General features: G+C 44.3%; 1 protein-coding gene across 1 annotated transcript in view; it reads right to left on the bottom strand.

Moving 5' to 3' along the window:
* The window catches only part of DNAH11 (dynein axonemal heavy chain 11), a 328,215-nt gene that overhangs the window by 89,733 nt on the left and 214,848 nt on the right, over nucleotides 1-23,634 (bottom strand). Inside the window, exons 56-61 of the mRNA XM_047694987.1 lie at nucleotides 16,807-17,040; nucleotides 12,539-12,685; nucleotides 7,179-7,292; nucleotides 5,461-5,604; nucleotides 4,613-4,795; nucleotides 2,544-2,645 (exon numbers count right to left, since the gene is read on the bottom strand). Of these exons, the coding sequence (XP_047550943.1) occupies nucleotides 2,544-2,645; nucleotides 4,613-4,795; nucleotides 5,461-5,604; nucleotides 7,179-7,292; nucleotides 12,539-12,685; nucleotides 16,807-17,040 (924 nt within the window). The remainder of the gene's footprint in view (nucleotides 1-2,543; nucleotides 2,646-4,612; nucleotides 4,796-5,460; nucleotides 5,605-7,178; nucleotides 7,293-12,538; nucleotides 12,686-16,806; nucleotides 17,041-23,634) is intronic.

The raw sequence follows: 23,634 nt of genomic DNA, 5'->3' as shown, positions 1-23,634 counted from the left end.
AGGAAATACATGTGGATGGCATGGAGAGGAGAGGATGGGCGAGTCACATGGGCAGGGGCGGGGAGTGACGGTCGGAGTGACAGCCGGTCGGAAACTGTAGGAGCGGCAGCACGCTGGGCAGGGACGAGGTGTGGATGACTGGGAGAGGTGCTGAAGTGTTCCACACCTTGGGAACACTTTTGGGGCCATTAGCCATCATATCAAAGTAGGGACCAGAAAGAAGACATCTTTTAATGAATGAATAGAAAAGTTGAGGGCCCTATTTAATCCCTTTCTGTTATTTTCAAAAAGTCAATACCTCCAGCTCTGCTCTGGAAAGATGATCTCCCTTGTCTTTGGAGAACCTGCCCTTATATCTGGGAGGTGCTCTCTGTTAGTACGTGCACCCCCCCCACATTGCACAGACTTTTTTTCTCCCCAAAGTGACAAGTAGTGGCCTCAGACACAAGCAGGTCTAATTCTGGCCTCATTCTGTAAGAAGCTGGGCTTACGCGCTGCCCGGCTACTGTGAGCCCCAGTCTCTAGGACTACCATGGCCGCTGAGTTCACCTGCTCAGGGACCCATGGCAGGATTCACTCTGCGACAGGAACATCCTCCCCGAGGTCTAGCCTCGGCTCCCACTCCTTATGCTTTACCCTCCCACTGGACCAACAACTCCCTACATCTGTAACCTTCACAGCCACGTTCTCAACTCTACATTCCTGAGCCAGGCCTGCCTCAAACTCCAGCTCTGACAGCTCAACACCTAACACACGGGTTTTCCACAGGACGAGCGGAAACTAACATGTATGCTGCACTGACTGCGTACCACACACTGAGCAGTGTCTCAGTGCAGCACGAGTCATAGACGGAGTAGGGGTGGGTAACAGGAACCATGCCCAGCTAATTTAAGCTGCAGGGAATTTATGGGAAGGAAATGGAGACTGAGGAGGCTATTAGGGAGGAAAAAGGCACAGAACCACATAATAGGCTTCCGGGAGCTCCTGAGGGTCTTAGGAACAGGAATTCCTCCCAAGTCTCACCTGGACCCAGTCTCTAGAATGCATGACCTCTGTCAGCTGTCTTTATTCTTGTGCTCATGGTTCAAATTCTAGAGACTGAGGTGAAAAATGGCAAAGCTTGGATCGTAGATACAGCCTTTAGCTGGAGAACAGAAGGACACCTCTGGGAAAAGCCCCACCTGAGTGTATCCAATGAGGAGGAATCATCTCCCCAAGATACTTCAGGCTGTTATTACCCCAGAAAGGAGACTGGATCCTAGGTCGCCACAGATCACAAACGCCCACCTTGAAAGGCAGCTGTTACAATCACCGTGTCACAGAAACAGAACTGAAGCCCCGGGAGTTCCCCAGATTGCCAGAGTTGGACAGTCTCATCATCTCCGTGCAGGGCACTGTGGGCTCAGTAGCCCTCTTCAGGTCCCTGCCCCCTCTCCACCTGCCATCAGCCAGCCAGCCAGCCACCTCGCTCTCTCCCTCGCCGTTGCTCCTGCCTTAGCGGAGATCCTACAGGGACCCACTGTGGGCCTCAGACTTGTCTTCCTGCCTCCGGGCACTTCCCACCCTCCTGCCCTACTCAGTTGTTTAAAAGGTAGTTTGATCACATCACCAGCCTATTAAAATCTTTCAAAATGTCCAATTTCACTTGTCTGGTAACATTTAAATTCTGTAGCAGAGAAGTCTAAGAAGGCCTTTGCTCCCCTGTGCACGTTCGTTCCTGGTCACTCCGTGCGATTCCCGACCTTCCCCCGAATGCTCGTCTTCCTTCGGGTTCTGGCCTATTGAGTTTCCTCCAGTACACCAACTCCATTTCCTTCTTTTTCTTTATTCTTTCCCAGGAATACCTTTCTCAGCCTAGTTATCCGTGGGATTCCTAGGAAACTTTTGAAGCCCGTGCCAAGTACAGCTTCCTTATGAAATTTTCTCTAATTTCTCCAGAAACGATCTTCTTTTGGTGCCCCCTCACAGAGACACACAGTCACAAATGTACTTACAACACCGGGCTGGAACGACTGGGTGCATAGTTGTAGAAGAGTAACAATGACCATATTTGTAGCTAATGTTCTCTAAGCACTTACCATGTGCCCAGTTCCACACTAAATTCTGAATATGAATTGCTCTCATTTAATCCTTATAGTCCTACCTAAGAAGTATATGCCGTTATAATGCTGATTACACAGATGAGCCAACAGAGGCTCGGAGAGGGGAGCTAAGTCTCAAGGGGTGAAATCGTACATCCTGGAGCTGGGATATCTGTCTGCCCAGGCAGTCTGGCTCCAGGGTCCTTGCCTTGAATCACCTTGTGCTACGCTGCTCCTTCTGCTCCCAGGCCAGGAAGGATTTTTAATGGGCAGAAACCATCCACGTTTCTACTTTTTCAGGTCAGGGTCTAGCACGTAGCAGACAAGGAGTATCTGCTGAACGAGTAGGTAAATGAGTGTATGGAGGAAAGCTCAGGCTCCTTTATGCTTGCGTGGACTCAGACGTGACCCTGTCTGGGGGTAGGGTACCATCTCTTCTTCAGTGATGCGTTTTGCACTCACCTCGAGCTTCTTCCTTATAGCCTCGAGTTTTTCAGTAGCTGCAGCCAATTCGAAGTTGGCTTGGGCTAACGCTTGCCGTTTGGGCTCCACGTCACAGTAGACCTGAAAATCCATATGGGGTTTAACTCATGGGGTAGGGAGAGGAAAAGAGGACACATAATCATTCAACCCTACATCTCAGCGAAACTTTATCATTAAAACTCCCATCTCACCTGGCTACTTGGGTTTTATTTCTTAGCCATGGCCCTACTCAATGGCAGAGCCAAAAGTGACACAGCCTTCCTAGTTCTGTCTGGTTGTTCATGACTGAGTCATTGCTTCCAGACAGGAGAGTCACACATCCTTGCCTAAAGTGCTTTAGACAATAAACAACATTCAGATGGTACCGTAAATATATCCTAAAATTTGGAGACAATCTTCCTTTCATTAGAAATTGCAGTAGGCAGGAACTATAGTTCAAGCGGGGACCAAGTTTTGATTTTAAGGCAGAAAACATGTGTGGAGAAATTCTCTGAACCCAGGAAGGACCGTGGGAGATAGCCTCCCAGTGTTAACCGCACTTCCACTCTCCAAGTCCCTCCCAACTTCAGGGTATGTTACTTGAACAGGTGGTTTGAGAACGTGGGGTACCCACTTTCTTCCCTGTTAGCAAGAGAGGAAGGAAGTGACATTTTCTTTTCTCTTCTAAAGTAAAACCACACAGAACACAGCCATAGTCTAGCTCCGTGCTCATTTTTCCACCTATGGTGCAAAGAGAGCACAGGGGTCAGACATTTTCTCAGGGAGAGAGGCAATATGTCAACTACCATCTGTCCAAATGCTTGCTCGATAGAGGCTTCCCCTGAAGAGACAGACCAATGGGGTCCTATTCCTGTGAGTCCCCTGCATAGGGCCCCAACATAAAGGTTATATAACCTGGTTTTACAAAAATCATTTTGGGACTGCTGTTGATTACACTTGGTATTTCCTCTGTAATTCTATTTTTGAATATAACATATAACCTTCCAAGAAAAAAAAGTGAGATGGTTCTTCCAAGTCAAGGGCCATGCACTGTTCCCTTTTTACATCCAGCCTTCTGCAAAGTGCTGGCAAGACAAGTGGCAGGTGCTAAGTACCTGATAATTGAAATGATCATTGCTCTCTATGCTGTCTGAAAACACAAACTTTTGGATTAGACCGTAATATGGTCACAAGTGTATTTGTCGTTAAAATACTAAAGCAAAAAAAAGTGGGAGGATCTATTTCCTCATCTCATTAAGTCTACAATAGATGGTGTCAATTCCTGCATTGAGCATAGGCACCAAGTTGAAACATGAATTAAGACCTGCGGTTGTGTCGAGTCAATGTAAAATTAGTATCTATTTTATTTTTAAAATTTTTAGGAGCGCCTAGTTGGCTCAGCAGGTTAAAGCCTCACCCAGCAGGTGGGTTGGCTCAGGTCATGATCCCAGGGTCCTGGGATTGAGCCCCACATCTGGCTCTCTGCTCAGTAGGGAACCTGCTTCCTCCTCTCTCTCTGCCTGCCTCTCTGCCTACTTGTGATCTCTATCTGTCAAATAAATAAATAAAATCTTAAAAAAATTTTTTTTAAAAAAGATTTATTTGAGAGAGAGCAAGAGAGCACAGAGGTAGAGAGAGAGAAACAGACTCCCTGCTGAGTGCAGAGCCTGACGTGGGGCTTAATCCCAGGACCCAGAGATCATGACCTGAGCTGAAGGCAGATGCTTCACTGATGAGCCACTCAGGCACCCCACAAAATTAATATTTTAACATTAAGAAATATAATTAATCTACCAGCAAGTTTTTAATCTAATCTAATCAAATTAACTATTTGATCTACAATAGCTGATCACTCTATCCTAAAAGAAAGATAGTTTCAAACATTTCAAATATCTTTCTGAGTAGACCTCTTGTTTAGTCTGACATTTTCAGATCTCACTCTGAGAACTTCATCTTATCCAGGTAATTAAACTTCACACTATTTTCCTTTTTTTTTTGCCACCATAAAAATTAGTATCCTGATGGTCTTTGTGAGTAACAGCTGTAGCCCAGCGGAGTAAGACTGATACCTCGTAGAACTTCACGATGTTGATGACCCAAGCACATAGACCAGCTGCTGCAAAGGATTTGGTCCGAATCAGGCTTGGATTGAACTCTGGGTCTTTCAAATACTGCTCTTTTACTACTTTTAGACAGTTCTCTGGAATGTGCTCTTTGTCATAGTTAATTAACGCTTGCAAAAAATCATCAACCTGTAAAGCAAAAGGACTGATTGCAATGAACCTATTTTGGCTGCAGAGAAAATTCCAAGATCAAAAGTTAAAACCAGCTTTTAGGACTCACATCACACAAAGGCAAAATTGGCAAGCTGCATTTATCCTACTGTTTGACTTGTTCAGTCTTTATGGTATGAAGTGAGAATTAGCAATGGACACTTTCAAAATCTCTTCTATCCCAGGGTAAAATATTCAGTCCCCGCACAGGAGGCATTCACATTTTGAAGAAAAGACAGAAAAGAAAAGGAAAAACACCTACCAAAAGCCCCTCCGCCTCACCTTCTTGTGCATTAGTACCATTTTTCCAGCATAAGAAATCCATGTAATTTTCTCCCTCCCACACTTAACTGCTTTCATAATTTTGCAAATAATTAGCAACCTTCCGAGTGCTGCTAGTGTTGACTTAGGTATGCTGTGAGCCCAAGCTAACCTCCAACCTGGCAAACAAAAACTGTAAGTCTAGAGCAGACGTGGTCAATGGTCGATTACACTGATGAATGCAATGATGATCTCCTTTGGTTTGAACATCGTTTGCTGTCGAGTAGAACCATGGGACTAAGAAGAGAAACTGCTGTCGAGTAGAACCATGGGACTAAGAAGAGAAACTGCAGGGATGTTCCTCTTGCCAGGCTATCTGATACCTTTCCCATGAAGACTTTAGCTGCTTTCCAACTCCGGTCTTTAGGCACTCTGCCCCAGGGAGCCAGGAGGACCATCACAGCCGCGGTAACGTTGGTAACAGCATTCGGTGGGTTGGGAAATGCTTTCAGTTCAGTGAGATTGACCTGAAGAAAAGCAGAGCCACACTGAAGAGTGGGGCAGGGCTAGGGAAGAGCCGTGAAGTTATCAAGCTGGTTGTCAGGGCCTCCTCCCTCTCCTTGTCCCGCTAGTCTCTGTTTGGCAGTCTTTGCGGCCCAGTGACACCATCTTGGGACCCCAGGAGGTTAGGTTCTCACCAGACACTTTTCTGATACTCTGGAAATTGCACTGGTCTTTTTTCACTTCCAAAAAATTCTCCATCTGATACACCATTCCATCTGAAGAGCCTGGCTCACCCAGACCAGGGAATTTTATACACAAAGTCTTTAATGTGTTTATGGGTTCTATCCTACCTATGTAATATATCTACATTTTAACCAGGCCCCTTCCAGAAACATCATCCCTTGGTTGAGTCTCTTGGTTTTGTTTTCCTGCACAAAAAACCTCTTTGATTATACTGTGTTGACTCTCAACTGAGAATGTGCCCATATAAGCTGAACCTACTCTCTGCACGACTCCCTAAACTCCTCTGGTTAAAATCTTGATTTACCCCACATTGGTATTAATGTTGGTATGAACTACTGGTGTTAAGGCAAATACTTTGAGGCAGGAATTACTATCTATGAGCAGTAGATGTAAGCTCATGAGACAGGATTTACAAAACTAGATACTTCCTGTAACATGTCATGAGCTACCTAATATACTCTTGCTTATAAAACCTACCAAATGTTCAACCCGGTGCTTCTCCCTTTGTCCCTCCCCCTCTGAGCATGCTCTGTTTCTCGCTTTCTCTTTCTCAAATAAAATCTACAAAAAAAAAAAAAAAAAAGGAAAGAAAAAGAAAAAAAAGGACTTGAATGATTTTTGTGAAGGGCAGCTACAGTCTGGATCCTTTACTCTTTGCGATTGAATCTTAAGAATCTCAGGCCTGGTAATTCCCCAGGGTTCTCCCCAGAGGCCTAGTGGAACCCGAGTATAAAACGAGCTGCGGATTCCTGAAATAACAGTGCCCACAATTCCATTTTTCCTTACAATATCCTTCTGACTACTACATATTATTTTCTCTTAGGGGAATTCGAATGCTCAATGAGGTTTTGCTAACAAGCTGAAGCCAGGAAAAATGATGTGGGCCAAAGCTAGGTATCTCCATCTCTAGCGCATTGTTCTTTTCATGAGGATCTCTCATTAATGCCCCCTTCTTATATCCACAGGAAATAAAGAGTATGCACTCAGTTCTTAACACACAATGTGAACAAGCAGATTTGGTACGAATCCAGCTGCTAACAATAGAGCTGCCTCTCATGAAAGCAGAAATCCCATGGGATTGGAAGTATTCAGAAGGAGACTGCTTGTCGGGGTGCAGAAGGACAGAGTCCTGGATGGGAAAGGAAGCCACACTATTAAGGATGACCTCAAATGCTTGTTCCCACTTTAATATTTTATGGGACTCACGTTCCTTTAAAAACCAAACCAAACCAAACCAAACCAAACCAAACCAAACCTTGGTTGCACGGAATCCACTCTGAGTTCAGTTATCCAGACCCTGAGAACCTTTAAATACCATGTGGTGGAATCCCATGAGCCAGGTAACGGTCTTTACCCTGTTGAGCGTGTCGAGTGCAGCTGTTGCCGCCACGAGCGCAGGCTCAGCCTTGAGCACGTCAGCCTCACACTCTCTCTGTTTCTGGGACACTTCCGTCTGAATGGCTGTCACCTAAACAGAGAAGAAAAAGCACACAAACACACATTGTCACCTTGGATCTCCCTACTGAACACCACAGGCTGACTCAGAGGCACTGACTCAGTAATCCTTTCGTCTCTATTTTCAACAGGTGAGGAGTTTGTCCTAAGGACCAATTTCTCTCAGGCACCGTGTACACATGAAGCTTTGTATATGCGCCGAATACACACACCCCAACTCAAATGAACTCAAACACTGAAGTGCCCCAAGAAGGGTTCCAATTTTAAGATGCTAATAATTTCAAGATGGAGCGATTCCTATGCTCTTCCATTTTCTTTTTGGGAGTGTCCTGGACAAGGGGAAATCCAAGTTGGCTCAGTAACATAGGCAGAAAATATTATTGCCAGAAATCTCTGATTTTTGTTTACATTTGCCCGAAAGCCACATTGGCTATTCTTTAGGCAAAGAGGGAAGGATTTTTTGGTTCAACTGACTAGAAGGTACTGTTCTTTCTGTGTGTTCTTTTTTTTTTTTTTTTAAGATTATTTATTTGACAGACAGAGATCACAAGTAGGCAGAGAGGCAGGCAGAGAGAGAGGAGGAAGCAGGCTCCCTGCCGGGCAGAGATCCCAACATGGGGCTTGATCCAAGGAACCTGGGATCATGACCTGAGCCGAAGGCAGAGGCTTTAACCCACTGAGCCACTCAGGTGTCCTTTTCTGTGTGTTCTTAACCACAGATCTAATCTTTGTAAACACTAAGTGCTGGTGTCTCTGAGGAGCTGACAAGAAATGAAAGCTAGGAGAGCCCAGTTCTGTCTTTGGCAAGGCAACAACCACACTGATGTGCACCCCACTGGTGAGGGCCCAGCAGCTCCCTTCACACTCCAGAGAGGGGGCGGCTTCAGCTTCCTGAGGTGAGCACCGATGGTTTACCCAGAGGGAAGCCATGCTGGTAAACCTGAACCAGGACCAAATGAGAAGCTTTGGAGTTTTTACCCTCCTCTTCCCCATAAGACATATATACAAATCAAATGCCCAGGAAGAGTCAATTTTGATCCTTGGCAGAAACTGGAGTTTCAAAGCTGTGGCACCAGGCACCGGGGTCCAGTCTCCAGGGGGCCTGGCTTTCAGGGGCAGTGACCAGGGCAGGTAACATGTGAACAAAAGGGCATTTCCTCAGCTGTGTTTGGAATGAACAGGTTTAACTCTACCATAAATTTAACAGTGCTTACAACAAATTACGTTGTCTAGTACAGCTTTATTAGCGATAATTGCCATTCTTCTGATTAACCATTATTTTGCTGTATACTGTGTACTGTAGCTTTTATGAACATAATTGGTTCAGGGTAGAGATGTGATCTCCTGCCAATCTGTGCACAGCTACCGTTAAGTAAATAAGAAAACCCTGCATGCTTAATGAGAATCACTCCAAACCCCTCAGAATTGCCAAGAATGGACCACAAAAACTGTAAGACCAGGACACTGTTGGTATGCTAGAGGCCACCACCGCAAATAAAAGGGAGTGGAGAGGAGAGTGAGTGAGTTCATACCTCAGGGTTACTTACCTTCCATAAGGATGCATTCAGTCTATAAATGCTATTTGCTACTATTTATAATAGCATCATTTTAAGTTGGTCTCAAGATCACAGAGTATTAGTACTAGGACAGTATTTCTTTTGAGGGCTGTTTCGATGAGACTGGGTGTTGCTGTTCTCCATCTGACTCCCTTACTGTACCTGGAGTATTATTCTTTTGGCTAATCTTTTTAACCAGAGTGATCTTGAATATTAACAAAACCCCACAAATGAAAATGAAAACAAAACAAAACAAAACAAAACCCTAGGTCGGTCAACTTATTTCTTATTCCCAATCCCCTCTGCACACTTTTGTTCACAGATCCTATACCACAATCACCATGGGGTCTGAACCCAGGGCCAAAGTTAGGACACTAAGAGTTCTACAGAGGACTAACATTTAACTCCTCCTACCTATTCAAATTCTAAGGTACAATCATTTATATATTTCAGGGGCAATGATAGTGGAGTGGGGAAAATGCTGTGTATCTTAGTGAACTGGTAAGTCTCTGTGCAATTTCCTCTGCCCCATGGCTCCTGGGTAGTGAGTGGTCAGCAAGGTTCAACTTGGGGCAGTAGGGAAGAATGACACAGGTCACTTGGAATGTCGTTGTTTCTTGACTGCTGTCTGTTAAAGCAGAGTATTGGAGATACTCCCATTCTTGGTTACGCAGTCCTTTTTTGCTATTTTTCAAAAGCTCCCTGCAAATGGTTCGTGAAATTTAGTGATGCTCACAGAGAATTAAGTACCAATAATGACTTAATTATGAGCTGAAGGATGTTCATCTAAAAACGCATATGGTAAAGCCCTCACCCCAGCACCTCAGAGTATGACTGTATTTGGAGACAGGCCCTTTAAAGTGGTGATTAAGTTAAAACGAGCCTATGAGAATGGGTCCCAGTCCAGTCTAGTGGGTGTCCTTTTAAGAGGAGGCACTCTGGACAGGTACGAGGGACACTGTGCTGTGTGCACAGAGGAAATACCATGAGAAGACAGTGAGAAGGTGGCCATCTACAAGCCAAGAGAGGGGCCTGTCCTTGAGAGGTTTCTCCAAGGGGAGAGAAAGAAACAAACCTGCCTCCTAATCTTGGACTTCCAGCCTCCAGAATTGTGAGAAAATAAATTCCTGCGGTTGAAGCCGTGCAGTCTGTGGCATTTTGTTGCGGAAGCCCGAGCAAGCTAACACACTGCTCTTATCTGCCTTTGGACCCTAGGAAATCCCAGATGAGCCTTCAAAATCCAGCCATTCCCACATTTCAAAAAGACAGACAAAACAACAGAAGACCTCTCCAAATCAAGGAGGATGTGCAGCTTTTGAGTAGATTATATTAGCCTTGCAATGTGGAAGGTACTTTAACTCATGAGGCTTACACTCAACAAAGAAAGCAGCGTGAAAGGGATCCGAGGACCTGTAGAATTTGGAACTGGTAAGTCAAATGAAGCTGCAAGAACTAGTTTTCATAGGCTTCATGGTGCTTGTGCTGCTTGGTCCCTGCTGGTCATGTCAGTGGTTTGAATGGCTCTTGACTGTTTCATGAATCCGAAGGAACATAGAGCTGCCGCCGCTCTACAGGAGATGGCAAGAGGCAGTCGCTATCTGCTTCTTCGTGTTAAATATGGCAATGTACTTCTTAATAACTTCTCGTGCATTAAGCCTTGAGATCCCAACTTCATAGGGTCACAGTGCTCACATATACCCATTTAATAATTGCATACAATCTGGTACATTGCTGAACATAAGAAAAATGTGAAACCATAGCACATATTCAATATTAATTAGTTCCTTGACTCGATATACTCAATATACTCCTTCCATGACCAATCAATTTTAAAAATTCATTCCACCATTGCTTCAATTTGATTTTTATCTTACCCCGTATCACTAACCCAAATTATCTTGTCACTTTGTCTCCTGCCAGTCTTTTCCGTTATAATGGAAGCTACATGAGGGTGCCTTGTTTGTCATACACACTCAAGGGCCTAGAAGACTGCCAGGCAAAAAAAGCTGCTTAGTATTTGTTATTGATAATTAAATTGGGCATGATGGGTAAAGTGAAAGTATTTTTATTTCTTGGTATAGATTAGATATAAAAATAGTATGTGTTGGGGCAACTGGGTGGCTCAATCAGTTAAGCACCTGCCATGAGCTCAGGTCATGATCCCAGGGTCATGGAATCAAGCCCCACATGAGGCTCCCCACTCAGCAGGGAACCTGCTTCTCCTTCTCCTTCTGCATTCCACTCCCTATGCTTATGCTCTCTCTGTCAAATAAATCTTTAAGAAAATAGTACGTGTCTTTTCATGTTTGAAGAACTTCGTAAAACAACCAGTCAGATGAGTATGCCAAAACATTTGCTAAAACATTTTTTTCCCTTCTTTGCAAGGATGATTTTGCCTTAGAAATTCACATGCAAGATGTGAAAATACCTCTGGAGCATTTTAAGATCTCTAAAAGGTATTTGTAGAGATAGGTTGTAATAGAACAATTACTAGATCATCATATATGTAATGCTTGAAAAATGCCCCTTGGGTGGAAATGGCTCATGATAATCACATCATAATGTGATACATAATCGCTTAACATAATACACTTTTAAGGACATCCTCTGCTTATCTGAAACTCAATGGAAACAGTTATTGCCAGAATTAGGAATTATAGAACCATCAGCCATGTCAAATGTAGCTTATCTTCAACTTAAAAACAAGGTTTAAAAAAAAAAAACCACACCCCAAAAAACAATCGTTCAGCATTCTGACTTTCAGTGTACATTTCAACCCTTTAGTTGTGGAAGCAAGACATCAACATGCTTAATACCTATTAGAAAAAAGGGAAGAACAACTAAAGAATGAATGGCAACTCTACTGGAAAGCTCAAGTCTTTCTGGCATCATAAAAACAGAAGAATGATGATATAAAACCTACTGATTCAATGGCTCTAAGTGTGGTCATAATTTATATTTTTTCATCAACTAAGCCCCGGCTATAATCTTTTGTCTAAAATGAAGGAATATGTCTCAAACAAACGTATTCAATTTTCAAACAAATAAGACACCTAAAAATGAAATACCTCCCTTTTGTGGCCAAAGTCCTGGTAAAGGAAGAGGACAAAGAAGTTATATTTATTTCAGAATTGCCAGTAACCCAGGCATAAAGAAAGCAGAACCTATATCATCTTAGAAGTCATTGTTTCCAACAGTAAAATGAAATACAAAACACCAGGGCCTCAATTGAGTCAAAAAGAACAAATTTGGCTTGGGATTTCATAATAAACTCAAGTTATATTATTAAAATGAAAAAATTTGAAAAACCATCCTGCAAAGTGACGGAATGGGCTTTGTTAACAATTGAGTTGTTCAATTTGCCTAAAAACCGGAAACCTTTAGAAACCTCAGAGGTGACTTCATGACCTTTACTGTATTACAAATAGGCCTGATGTTCAAGATCCACATCCATTATATGCTTGAATGAGCTCAGTATTTATTGTTCTTTCGTATCATTAAAAGAGCTAAAAGGGTGGGAAAATGCATAATGTAAAGAAAGGTCAAGTGGTAATCATGGTGTGAGATGCTGTTACATGTGTAACTATAATAATTCCTCAGATTTTATGCTCCCTGGAGAGGAAGTTGTTCAAAATTGTTCACCTACAAAGGTTTATTTTGTGCTAAATATAGCTCAGCACTCTAATGGTGGCATTAGCCTGACCTTTCGCTCCTCAGCGTCGGCAATGGCCTTTTCCCGGCTCACTTTCTCCGTCTGGAGCCCCATCTTTGTGATCAGAGCTTCGGCATCCTGACTCCTCAGTCGCAGCTCAGCTTCCTGGGAGGCCAGGCGGGCTTTCAGATCTGCCACCTGAAGGCAAAGTCGGCATGTAGGAGCAGTTCCCCTCAGTAACAGCAAACAGCAGACACGGCTTACTTTCTGTGAAAGGAGCGCATGGATCCCTACCAGTCTGCCTCTTTTCCCTCTTTCTTTCCCTCCTCTGACTTAAGTTCCGTGTGCAAAAATGCAGACCTATCTCCCTCCCATATAGGAACACCAAGAATCATGCTTTCCAGGGGTTTTTCTGAAAAAATGTCATTTCTGTCAGCACCAACTAGGCATTTATCCTCTCCACCCAGTCTCTGTAGTCAGGAAAGTGCCAACAGCCATCCCCATTGGAGCACATGTCCCCTGAGCACATGTCACTCACACCCCTGGGTTTTCCGGTCCTGGGAAGCCCAGGATCAAGGCAGCAGAGACCTGACGGGAAGACAAGCTGGAGGAGCTCCCAGCTGCTCTCCCCCAGAACGTCACTAAAGGCTCAGACAAGGCAAAGGCATCAGTATGGCCTGGGAGTTAGTTTACTTTCCATTTATTTAACGTTACTTTGATGGAAATGCCCACAGACAGGTCTCATCTCTTCCCACAAAATAAGACACGGTCCTCTTAACTTCTTCCACCTCATACAACATTCAACTTAGTACCTACTACTGAAAAGTGAACCACGGGCGGCCCATGGGGACTGGGAGGGGTGTGCAAAGCCCAGCGAGCATTCTCAATGGGCATTCCTCCTCTCGGCTCCCCAGCTCAACAGCCTCCCTCAGCTCCTGAGGAACTCAGCTCTTTCTGAGGCACCAACAAACTAATTTGCTCTAAAGAATGATTTTGCCCTTTCAGTTGGGTGTTCACGAGGTTCAGAAGGTACCACAAGGTTCCTAAGTGGGTGGATCGTGTAAAGAAAAGCAGAAGTGCTGGAAAACAAACGTGATGCGGCTCTCAGAGACACACGAGAGCAGCTTTATATACCGTGATAACCAACTCTTTATTCTACTTATTTTCCAGAAGTAGGTTGTTATGTTTAAAAATTCATAGAAGCCGGGCGCCTGGGTGGCTCAGTGGGTTAAGCCGCTGCCTTCGGCTCAGGTCATGATCTCAGGGTCCTGGGATCGAGTCCCACATCGGGCTCTCTGCTCAGCAGGAAGCCTGCTTCCCTCTCTCTCTCTCTCTGCCTGCCTCTCCGTCTACTTGTGATCTCTCTCTGTCAAATAAATAAATAAAATCTTTAAAAAAAAAAAAAAATTCATAGAAGCCAAGAATAACCATCATCACTTATGTTGACGCAATGGCTCAAGGCCCGTCAGTGGCTTCCTCTTGGGGAACAACATCTCACTACCGCAGCCCAGAACTCTTGTGAACCCCACCTCAACACAGCCCACTTGCCCTCTGCCTAAATGACATGATCACTACTATTACTGTTACCTGTACGATTTACTGCAGGTTAAGCTAAGAATTATGTTTTTTAAGCTTCTCTGAGAACTCAGGGTGATCATGTATAGTGACATTTGCTTGTCTGTTCTTTTTATCCATGTGAAACACACCCTATATTAGACTAAAATCAAGAGTCATCTAAGACACTAGGAGGAAATGGTGATTTCAAGCCCTGATTTCAGTTTCTAAGGAAGCTGTTAGGTCTGAAATATCCAATGACTCAAGTTCTGGAAGCGAAGCCTTATCTATGAAGAAAGGCCGTGAGGCTATCTATGATGACCTAAGCGGACATCCAGAGAGGGGAGATGGGGCTCTAACAGGAATTTATGGTTTTACTGCAGTGAATAAATAGGGCTCAGGTTTAGACACGTATTTCAAATGGCATGGATATTCCCCTCTGGGGAATGACTTAAGGCAGGTCTGTAGAGGACACATGTTCCAATATGAAGGCATTTTGTTCCCCATATAACCTGATCTCATGCTGTAAGTCTTCCCAATTGTCTACATAAGAAACTATGCTTTTTTTCTATAATCAGTATAATTTTTTAAAAAGATTTTATGTATTTATTGACACACAGAGAGAGACAGCAAGAGAGGGAACACAAGCAGGGGGAGTGGGATGGGGAGAGAAGCAGGCTTCCTGCCAACAGGGAGCCCAACGCAGGGCTCAATCCCAGGACCCTGGGATCATGACCTGAGCCAAAGGCCATCGCGTAACCAACAGAGCCACCATAATCAGGCGCCTCCATAATCAGTAGAAATTTTTAAAAGTCTTAGGGAGATACTCAATCTTCTAATCACTCCGCTGATATTAAGAGCATTCTCTGCACAAAAACTTAATGAAAAGAAATCACCAGCAGTCCTCCAATTAAAACTTTACATTTCTTCTTAGACTTTCTGCCTTCTAGCCAAGGGGAACTAAGGAGACCCAAGCAGCCCTGGGCCTGTCAGACACCACGGAGAGTCTATCTCTTTCTTTGTTCCTCTCCATCACCTCTTTGTCTCCCCCGGCGGCTAAGATGCCGCCACCATGGGTGTCACTCTGTTTTCATACTCTCAGCTCTGGTGTTCGGGAAGGGAACTTGAAGTGCGGCACAGGCCATTTTTCCCCTTGCCAAGGCCTGCCCCACCAGTATGACAGTTCAGTTTAGTCAACACTATCATTTCCTGGGGCAAAGTCAACAGGTCCATCAGGGGAAATTATTCAAAGGGACATTAATGCTCTGGGACAAGGATCTCCTGCACACAATGTCTTCTAGCTCAGTTGGACTCCTCGGCAAGTCTTCACTAGGAAAAAGAGTCTTGATTTAAGTGAAATGGAAGTGGAAGGATCAGTAGAGAGAAGAAAAAGGAAAGTGATAGATGGCAGAGAGTCAAAGAGTAAGGTAACATGCACACACACAGAGTAAAAATACCCCCTGTTTTTTCTTTTGAAAGAAAAGGGAAAGATCCACAAATACAGATATATTCTTTGGGGGCTTCCCAACAACTATTCTTTGCATCACTTGATTCTAGGAACTGTCCTGGAAACCTCCTTACTCTGCCTCTTCTTCCCCAGTCGTGGTTCCCCTATCCACTATTGAACATAGGTGAGTGGTTCCCCAAGAGCCATTCCTGGCTTCCGAAATGAAGGGCACAGGATGCAGGAGGTGCTTTGGCCACAGAATGCGTGGAAGACGTGGCCAGGCAGGCCTTCCGAGTGAAAGGCACCACCGTGTGCTTATTTCTAGCCTGGGCACAGACAGGCCACGTGACACACCTGGGAAGGAAACCGGCCCAATCTCTTCAAATGGGGAGGACTATGACCAAGTGACAATCCTTTGAAGAAGCCCGCTGGAATTCCTGGCCTGGAAGGGACCACCAGGGAGAATTTTTCCTTCTCCATCCCTAGAGCCCCGATGCCTCAGGGCGAGCCGAGCCAGTCTCCAAAGTCTCCATGTTTTCTTTTTCTCATTTTTTTCTCCCCTGGTCACAGAGGCAGCACGGGGCTATGGACAACAGCTTTAGAATAATACAAATCTGGGTTCAAACTCCAATCTCACAGGTTCCGTGGCCTTTAACTCCCTAAAAAAGTGTAGTAGCAACACTAACTTCATAAAAATGTTTATAGTTTCTACAATGAAATGACAGATGTAGAGACCCACACACAGCTTGCGGATTCTCTTCTGACTTCCTCCTGGAGGTTCAGAGTACTGTCTTTCAAGGTAGCAGGGGCCTTATGATCGAGGACAAAGGCCACACTGGACACTTTGTTCGAAGAGAAGTGATGACCGAAGGAGATGAGACACCAAGGTGGGACAAAATGGCTACACTTAGGAACCTCAAGCAGAGCAAACCGTATTGTGTCACCAGACAGGAAATAACTCTCTCACTGGGGGGTTGAGAATCTGAGGCCAAAAGGGATCCTCCTTCCACTGCTGTGTGACAGAAAATTCCTAACAGTGAGCGCAGGGCACCAAAGCAGGCGGACAGAAGATGGGAGTGAGCTACGCACTGAGTCAGACCAAGTGAAGTTTCTCTCCAAACCAGCATGAGAGAGGAACTGGCCAATCCCTTTCTGGATTATGAAAGCATGAGGAGTGTTGTTTTGGTGTCACTGAACTGCACATTTTAGTATTGAGTGTCTTATACAAATGGATTGAAATGCTGCTTTCCAAGTAACTACCTATTTTTTCACTTTAAGAGCATACATTTTACTCAGTAATAACACATCCCGATCATACCTGAGAGGCTGTGGTTTTTAGCTTTTGGATGCCATTCATCAAGTGCTCTTTCTTCTGGGATACCTCTTTTCGTTTCTTCTTCAACAGATTCTTAAACAGTGATATTTGTTCTAGAAAACTCTTTGGGGTGGTATAGTTGTGTCTTCTCTCATTCTGGTAGTACCTGGTACTCATTTCATTCACGCTGGTGTGAACGTGGGCCATGAAGAGGCTAATAGAATCTTTGTCCAGTGGCTGAAAATATAAACACTGTAATTCATAAGTAATTCTCTCAAATTAAGACAAGAATGCAATTTAAAAAAAGAATAATTAGCAAAATTATGGTTTTTTTTTAAGCAGAACAAATTACAGGAGGATCTGGGAAGATTTGTTAATCTTTAAGAGATAGCCACAGGATTAGAGAGATAACAATAAAGCATTCAGCTTTGCCAAGTAGGGCAAAGGATTTTTATGCGCTCGACATACCAAACCCAAAAGCCAACATATAACACAAACACAGTGTTCACAACGTGATTTTTATCTATCAAGTGTGTCAAAGAAAAAAATGGAGAAATTGAGATACAGTACTCTAACAAGGATTTTTGGTGTTGCTTTCAAACTACACTGTAGCAGACAGACAGACAGACACACACAGCTGAAACTGAAGAATACAGTTTTATAAGAACCCCTATAGAAACAAACAGGATGGTAAGGCATAAGAGAAAAAACCAAACAGGATGGTAAGGCATAAGAGAAAAATACCATTTCTATTCTCATTTGGAAAACAAAACAAAACAAAACAGAAAACAAACAAAAAAAAAACGAAGTAACTACCCTTAGAAGGTTTACTAGAGAACCCCCTACTATACCATTCTTTCTGTTTTGTCCTCTATGACTTCTGAAGTAGTTAACTTTTTAATTTGTGGAGTCACATCTCCCTCATTTTAATGATTATTTATTGCATTCTGTACAAGATGAACCGGGTTCAATTAATCAAGGGAAGCCTAAAAAATCAATTAATATGAATTAAATGAGCTACACCAACTCTTAGGAAAGTCACACATAATTTACCAAAGTGTTGTCAATAATGCTCAGACGTCTTTGGGAAAATTGCACACAAGCGGCTGGGGATGCAGCGTTTCCAACCTGCACCATTAATATTACAAACAGGGTTCGAGAGGAGACAGGCCAGTTCTTATTGGTGAAAAGCAACCGCTCCCGAGCAATATCTAAACACTTAGCTTTCCCACCTCATGAAAAATCTGGGAGGGGGTTTCCAGTACATATATATAGGATCATCCTGTGTCCCAGATATCCACCTCGCCAGTAACTGAAATAATGTTTTTAAAGCCAAAGGTATATATAGAATGATGCAAATCCTGAGTAGTCTTTGTTCTCTAGATCTGAGATGTGTGTATGTTACCTAATAGGGAATTCAGAATGTAAACTTCTAAGAAGTTCTAGAACTCCATAGAAATGAGATCCCCTGCGGGATTTTTTAAAAGACCTTCCCTGTGACATAAACATGGATAGAAATGCATTCCTGTCCTAGCTTGTTTTAATGAACCAAAAGCGAGCACATGTCTTTCTACATATAAATACTTCCCTGGCCAAGAACGACCTTCCTCGAGTGGGGCAGGGGTTGGTGGGGGAAGACCTGGCCTCTACCCAACCATGATCCTTATGAGGAGGCTCCTAGGCTGCCCTGAAAAGCTCTCTCCAACAACAGTTTCATTTGTAAATCTGGGATGGAAGAAGTGGTTTCCGGGAGAGCTGGAAATGGCCCGAGACAACTTGTCTCAATGGGGCAAAATAACTATTGTTATCGGGCTTAACAAAATGGCACAGCATGGGAGACTTGCAGAGCCAGGGAGCAGCTGGTTGTAATTCACACTGTTTTTCAGAAAACTCTAATCGTTCCAGAACAGACCTCTTTGATGACTGGTCTTCCCTGCATTCTCAATTTGTCACTTTCTCTTATGATAAGGTCAGTAGTGACAGCACTTCCTGACATTAACAGCTGTGGCTTTTAAAAGGGTCATTGTAGAACTACTAATTGCAGTAATTTCATTAGCATAAATTATTTATTCTGCCATTCATTTATCTCCAGTTTTCTTTTTTTTGGGGGGGGGGGCATTGTGCAGGGAGGATATGGCTGCTGGTGCTGCTGCAGAGAAGGGAAGGCAAGGCTGCATTTTTTGTTTTTAGAGATGCAGGCGGAGACCATCCCTCCCGTTACATTGGGTCCCCTAAGGAAAACCAGGGGGTCTGATTCTGTCGTCATTCAGCAGCCAATCATGGTGAGAGCAGAAATATAAATAAGCAAAGTGCCAGTATCACACGGTTATAAATCCAAGATTTCTCCACTGAGATGCCCTGGAAAACAATGTTGCAGCCGATGTGTCAATGGATACACGCGTGATTGGATACACGCGTGATGTGGCTTGTGGAGGTTGATGAATGAGGTTTCATTTTGACTCTCTCGCTGGGCTCCCTGTAAACGCAGAGACAAGTCTGCTATTTCGGGTGACGGTTCTCAAGCAGTGGCAGTTGTCGCCTCAGCAAGCCCTCCCTCCCCCGCTCAGCCACCTGACTCCTAAAACAAGTGCCCAGTGTGGCCCTGGTGTTGAAAATGACGGACCGCAAAATTCAAACGAAAACCAATACCAGAGGCCGATACCAAATCAAATCAAACACCCTGGGTTCTGCGGGATCTCACACCTGCCTTCGGGTGGCTGGTCTCAAGACTACATTCGTCCATATTTTTAAATTCGGACTTTCAGGAGCTCTGTATTCCAGGAAAGGGAGAAGGAGGGACCAGAGAGGATGGAGATGAAAGGAAAACTCTTTTTTTTAAGTTTAACTTGGGATCGTGTTGTAACATAGGATGTCCCATACCCCTTCCTTGAAAGTTGTTCTCAGAAATTATTTCTATGTTTGTTTTCTACAGCTCTATCGAAGCCTAAGTGATATACAAAAACCCACACACATTTAATATGTTATTTTATAGTAATTCCAAACTGCTGGGTTTAAGAATCCATTATTTGTACTTTTTAGCTCCTTTGGGGGTGCTCAATAATGGAGACTAATTAGATACTGTGGTTGTAAAATTGGTTTATTAAAGAAAATGTAATGATACGTGAAATGAGCAGTGCTGCATTTGAGCACTTCTCTTAAGTTCCTCATAATGCTGATTCCTTCCGAGAAAAAAAGGATTCTGGAGGCTGCTGGGGATCCTGGGTTTGAATCCTGGGACGTGGTGTACCTTCCCAGTTCTGTGTAGTTGGGCAAAGGACAGCACTCCCTGCACTGTGTCCCGCCCTCAGAATCCAAGATTAGATTTTTGGTGCTCCTTTGAGTCTTGTCTCTTTTCTTCTTTTCCTTGTATTCTTTTTTCCAGAACAGTCCAACTACTCTTCACCAGTCCCGAACAGGATTTAAGACTGTGGGTTCTGGCATCCAAGGGCAGAGGGGGCCCTTACCTGCTCGGTGATCCCGTGCCATGATATCAGTCCCCCATCCCCTCATCTGGGAAGCCCAGGATCCCTCCTTAGAAGAGTGCTGAGGAGAGTCGATGAGCCCCTCTGCACTGGTGCTGGTCCCAGGAAGATGACTTCCGCTAGACAGGAAGTGTTAAATGCCATGAGAGATAAATGCAGCAACCAGCAGTTTCCTGAACCACACAAGGGCGTCTCCATTTTGTTTTGTTTGTTTGTTTTTTATTTTGCCTGGCCAGTGCATTTTGTTAGGTTGCTTATGTTTTTAAATTTTTGTCTCTAATTGGAGAGGCTACTCTCCAAGGCGAAAGGCATTATCAAATTCAGCCTAAGCCAGCCATCTTCAAGAAGAGTTTCCAGTCACTGAAAAGGTAGCCTCCCTGGTCTCTGACACAACACCCAGAGCAAGGCGGGGGCGAAGAGGTGAAAGGCAACCCAGCTACGCCTACCAGAGCCAGTGGGATAAGGCAGATGTTGTAGCTGGTTCTGGCGAGGCCAGAAAAGCCACAAAGCTGTGATTCGGAGGGAGTGATGCCTCCGTTTGACTGACTTCGACTTTGGGCTTAACCCCAAGTCCAGGTTTACAGGCAGCTATAGTAACTGGAACCTTCTTTCAAGGTGAAGGGGATTCCTAAAGCTTACCTAACCACAAAAACTCTGGAAAGTGGCATTCTACTGCTTTTTGCAATTCTGCTCTTCATCTGATTAATCTACACAGGGAAAGAAATGTATGATGAACGGTGTATTAGTGTGCATGCACAGGAAAGGCGGGCTGAAGAACAGGGGAGGATGTTAACAGCCACCGGGGTCTTTCCTCATCTGTTGGAATAGAGGCTTAAGCCGATTAGAGGTGTAGGCAGTTTCAGGATAAATTTGATTGGATTTGCTTCTGTCCTGACTTTTAAAATGACTACAGTACTTCTCAGGAGGAGGAGATTGCCCCCAAATTTGCAGAATTTCTACTGCACAAGGCTTTCTACTTTTAAAATTCATATTGAGCAATCCTCATTTGTATTTCAAAGACAAAACAGTGCTCAAAGTCAGTAGGAAAAATACTGCCAACATACCTATCCCTAGCAAAGGGTCGCTTACTACTGTTCGCACTGTCCCCACCATTTCAAAAAACCAGGGAATCACCGAAGGGATCAGTCTCCACGTACAGCCGTAAAGTAACCTCCCCCTTTGAGGGGGCATTTTTCCTGATCGGACTGGCAAATGCTGGTAAAATACACATCCATCTGTTACCAGATCTCGCCACAAGCTCTGGATTGAAGAAGCGGAGGCATCGGGAAGTTAACGAATTTCACTGAAAAAAGCTGATGCTATTCAACTTACGGAATTATTCAGTTGTGCCGTATCCAAAGGAGAGAGAACTTTAGCTTGTCAGGCAGCCGATATGCTCAGAAAGAACGGGTCCTCCGCCTTGCTCGGCTCCCAGTGCAAATCTCACTCCGCAGTCAGAGTCTCACCTTTCACGTCCCTTCGGTGATTTCTGCTTTCCTCAGCCCCAGCTCTCCCGGGGTCTGTTACTCACCTTGAGCTAAGAACCAACACCACCACCTATCTTCGAACGCCTGTCTCTCCCACCTTTTCCGGGGATACCCAGGGCGCCTTTCCTTCTCTCCCTCCTCCCCCCACATGCCCCCATCTGCACTCCCAAACCTGAGGCGTGAGGAGTGTATGCTGACACCAAGGTGATACTTAAGGGTCGAACGAGTGTGGTCACCTGCCAGCTGTCATTTAGTTGAACACCAGGTAGCAGGAAAGTAGTGCAAAGCTTTCCTCACACACAGGCAGCGCGCACCGCTGGGGGCCAGTTGCGTCCTGCTGGAAGAGCATATGTCCACACATACAACACTGCTTGCCTTTCACGAATCCTTTCCTCAGGGGCTCAAGGGGGTCACCTTGGAAAACTACCTCACCTTCAGCAAATAAGGTCAAGAACTGAGAAGGGCCTAAATGATGCAGCCACCATTCAGTCTTGATGTTGAAAATTCTAACTAAGGAAACGATCGAATTAGTGCCCATTCAAAAAATCTAAAAGCTTTTTCTGACCTCTGCAGACGAGGCACCACACATTTTTAGAAGAAGACAGACACATTGCACTCTGAATGATAATTCCTGCTCCTGAGCAACCCACCGGGAAGGTGGGAAAGTTAAATAAGCACACGGCACTGAGACGAAATCATCTGGCTGAGCTGTTCCCAGGCACCATTCAGCTCAACAGACAGGGGGCTTAAGCACTTTTAAAATTCCTCTTTGACAATCGGCATCCTATAGGAGGCGTCATGACACCGTGAGATAGAGCCTAGCACCTGCCAGGACGGTTCTGGACCTAAAAGGATGCAAGTCCTGCCTCATCCAGCAGATGTCAATGGTCACTGGCAGATCAAAGCTCCCTCGGCTTCACTAGCTGTTCGTCAAGTGGCACCTGACTTGGCAGGACAAAGTCTGCACCAGGGAAGCAAAGGCAAGAAACTTAAAGAAGCACCATGCCAAACACACTAAGTGAAACCATGCTACTTCCTACCTTTGGGTTCTTCCCCTTTGAGAAATTAATATTAAGCTGCGAAGCACACTGGTCTTCAGCAAACCCCTCGTGGGATCAAATGAGCTGTTTAAAACATAATTATGAAGGGAACATACTGATTCTGTAATAAACTGGTATTTTGCACCCTTCTCACAACGAGGAGGAGAAGAAAACAAGGTCCTATATAATTCCAGTAGCGCAGTGACCCTGGCAAGAGCTTGAGAAATGTGTGGTTTAATAACTGTCACTATTATTTGTCATATTTAATGTGTTCTCAGATTTTGAAGTACAAAGTATTTCTGGCAGACTTTATCTGATGCCAGTGGTAAGCCTCCATTTAAGTGGGGCTCTTTTGGCTCTTCAGGAAAATGCAGTGAAGGGGGAAAGCAGGGGCTCACACAGAAATTAACCACTTCTGGTAGTGTCTATGATTCCACTTACCTACTCATGAGGACAAATTTATATCCCTTTCCCCCAATTTAAGAAGCGTTATGCAGTGCCTCCTAACCAGCGGGAAAACGTGAAAATCACTTAAAAAAAAATCCAATAATACATTCCTATTTTTCACTCTTTAGCCAGAAAGCTAGTTGCCATTGTTTTAAAGGTCCGGGGAAGTGCATCCAATGTTGAGTATTGAGACGGGCAAAAGAAAAACTTTCTGGATGTGGAAAAAACATCCAGAAACAGAAGCAATCTTTTTTTTTTTTTTCATTTTTAAAAAAGATTGTACTTATCTGACAGAAAGAGAGAGCAAGCACAGCGAGGGGAGTGACAGGCTGAGGGAGAGGGAGAATCAGGCTCCCCACTGAGCAGGGAGATGAG

This window comes from Lutra lutra, chromosome 11 (genome assembly GCF_902655055.1).
Source record: "Lutra lutra chromosome 11, mLutLut1.2, whole genome shotgun sequence".
Lineage (NCBI taxonomy): Eukaryota > Metazoa > Chordata > Mammalia > Carnivora > Mustelidae > Lutra > Lutra lutra.
This window is presented reverse-complemented; position numbering and strand designations above follow the sequence as displayed.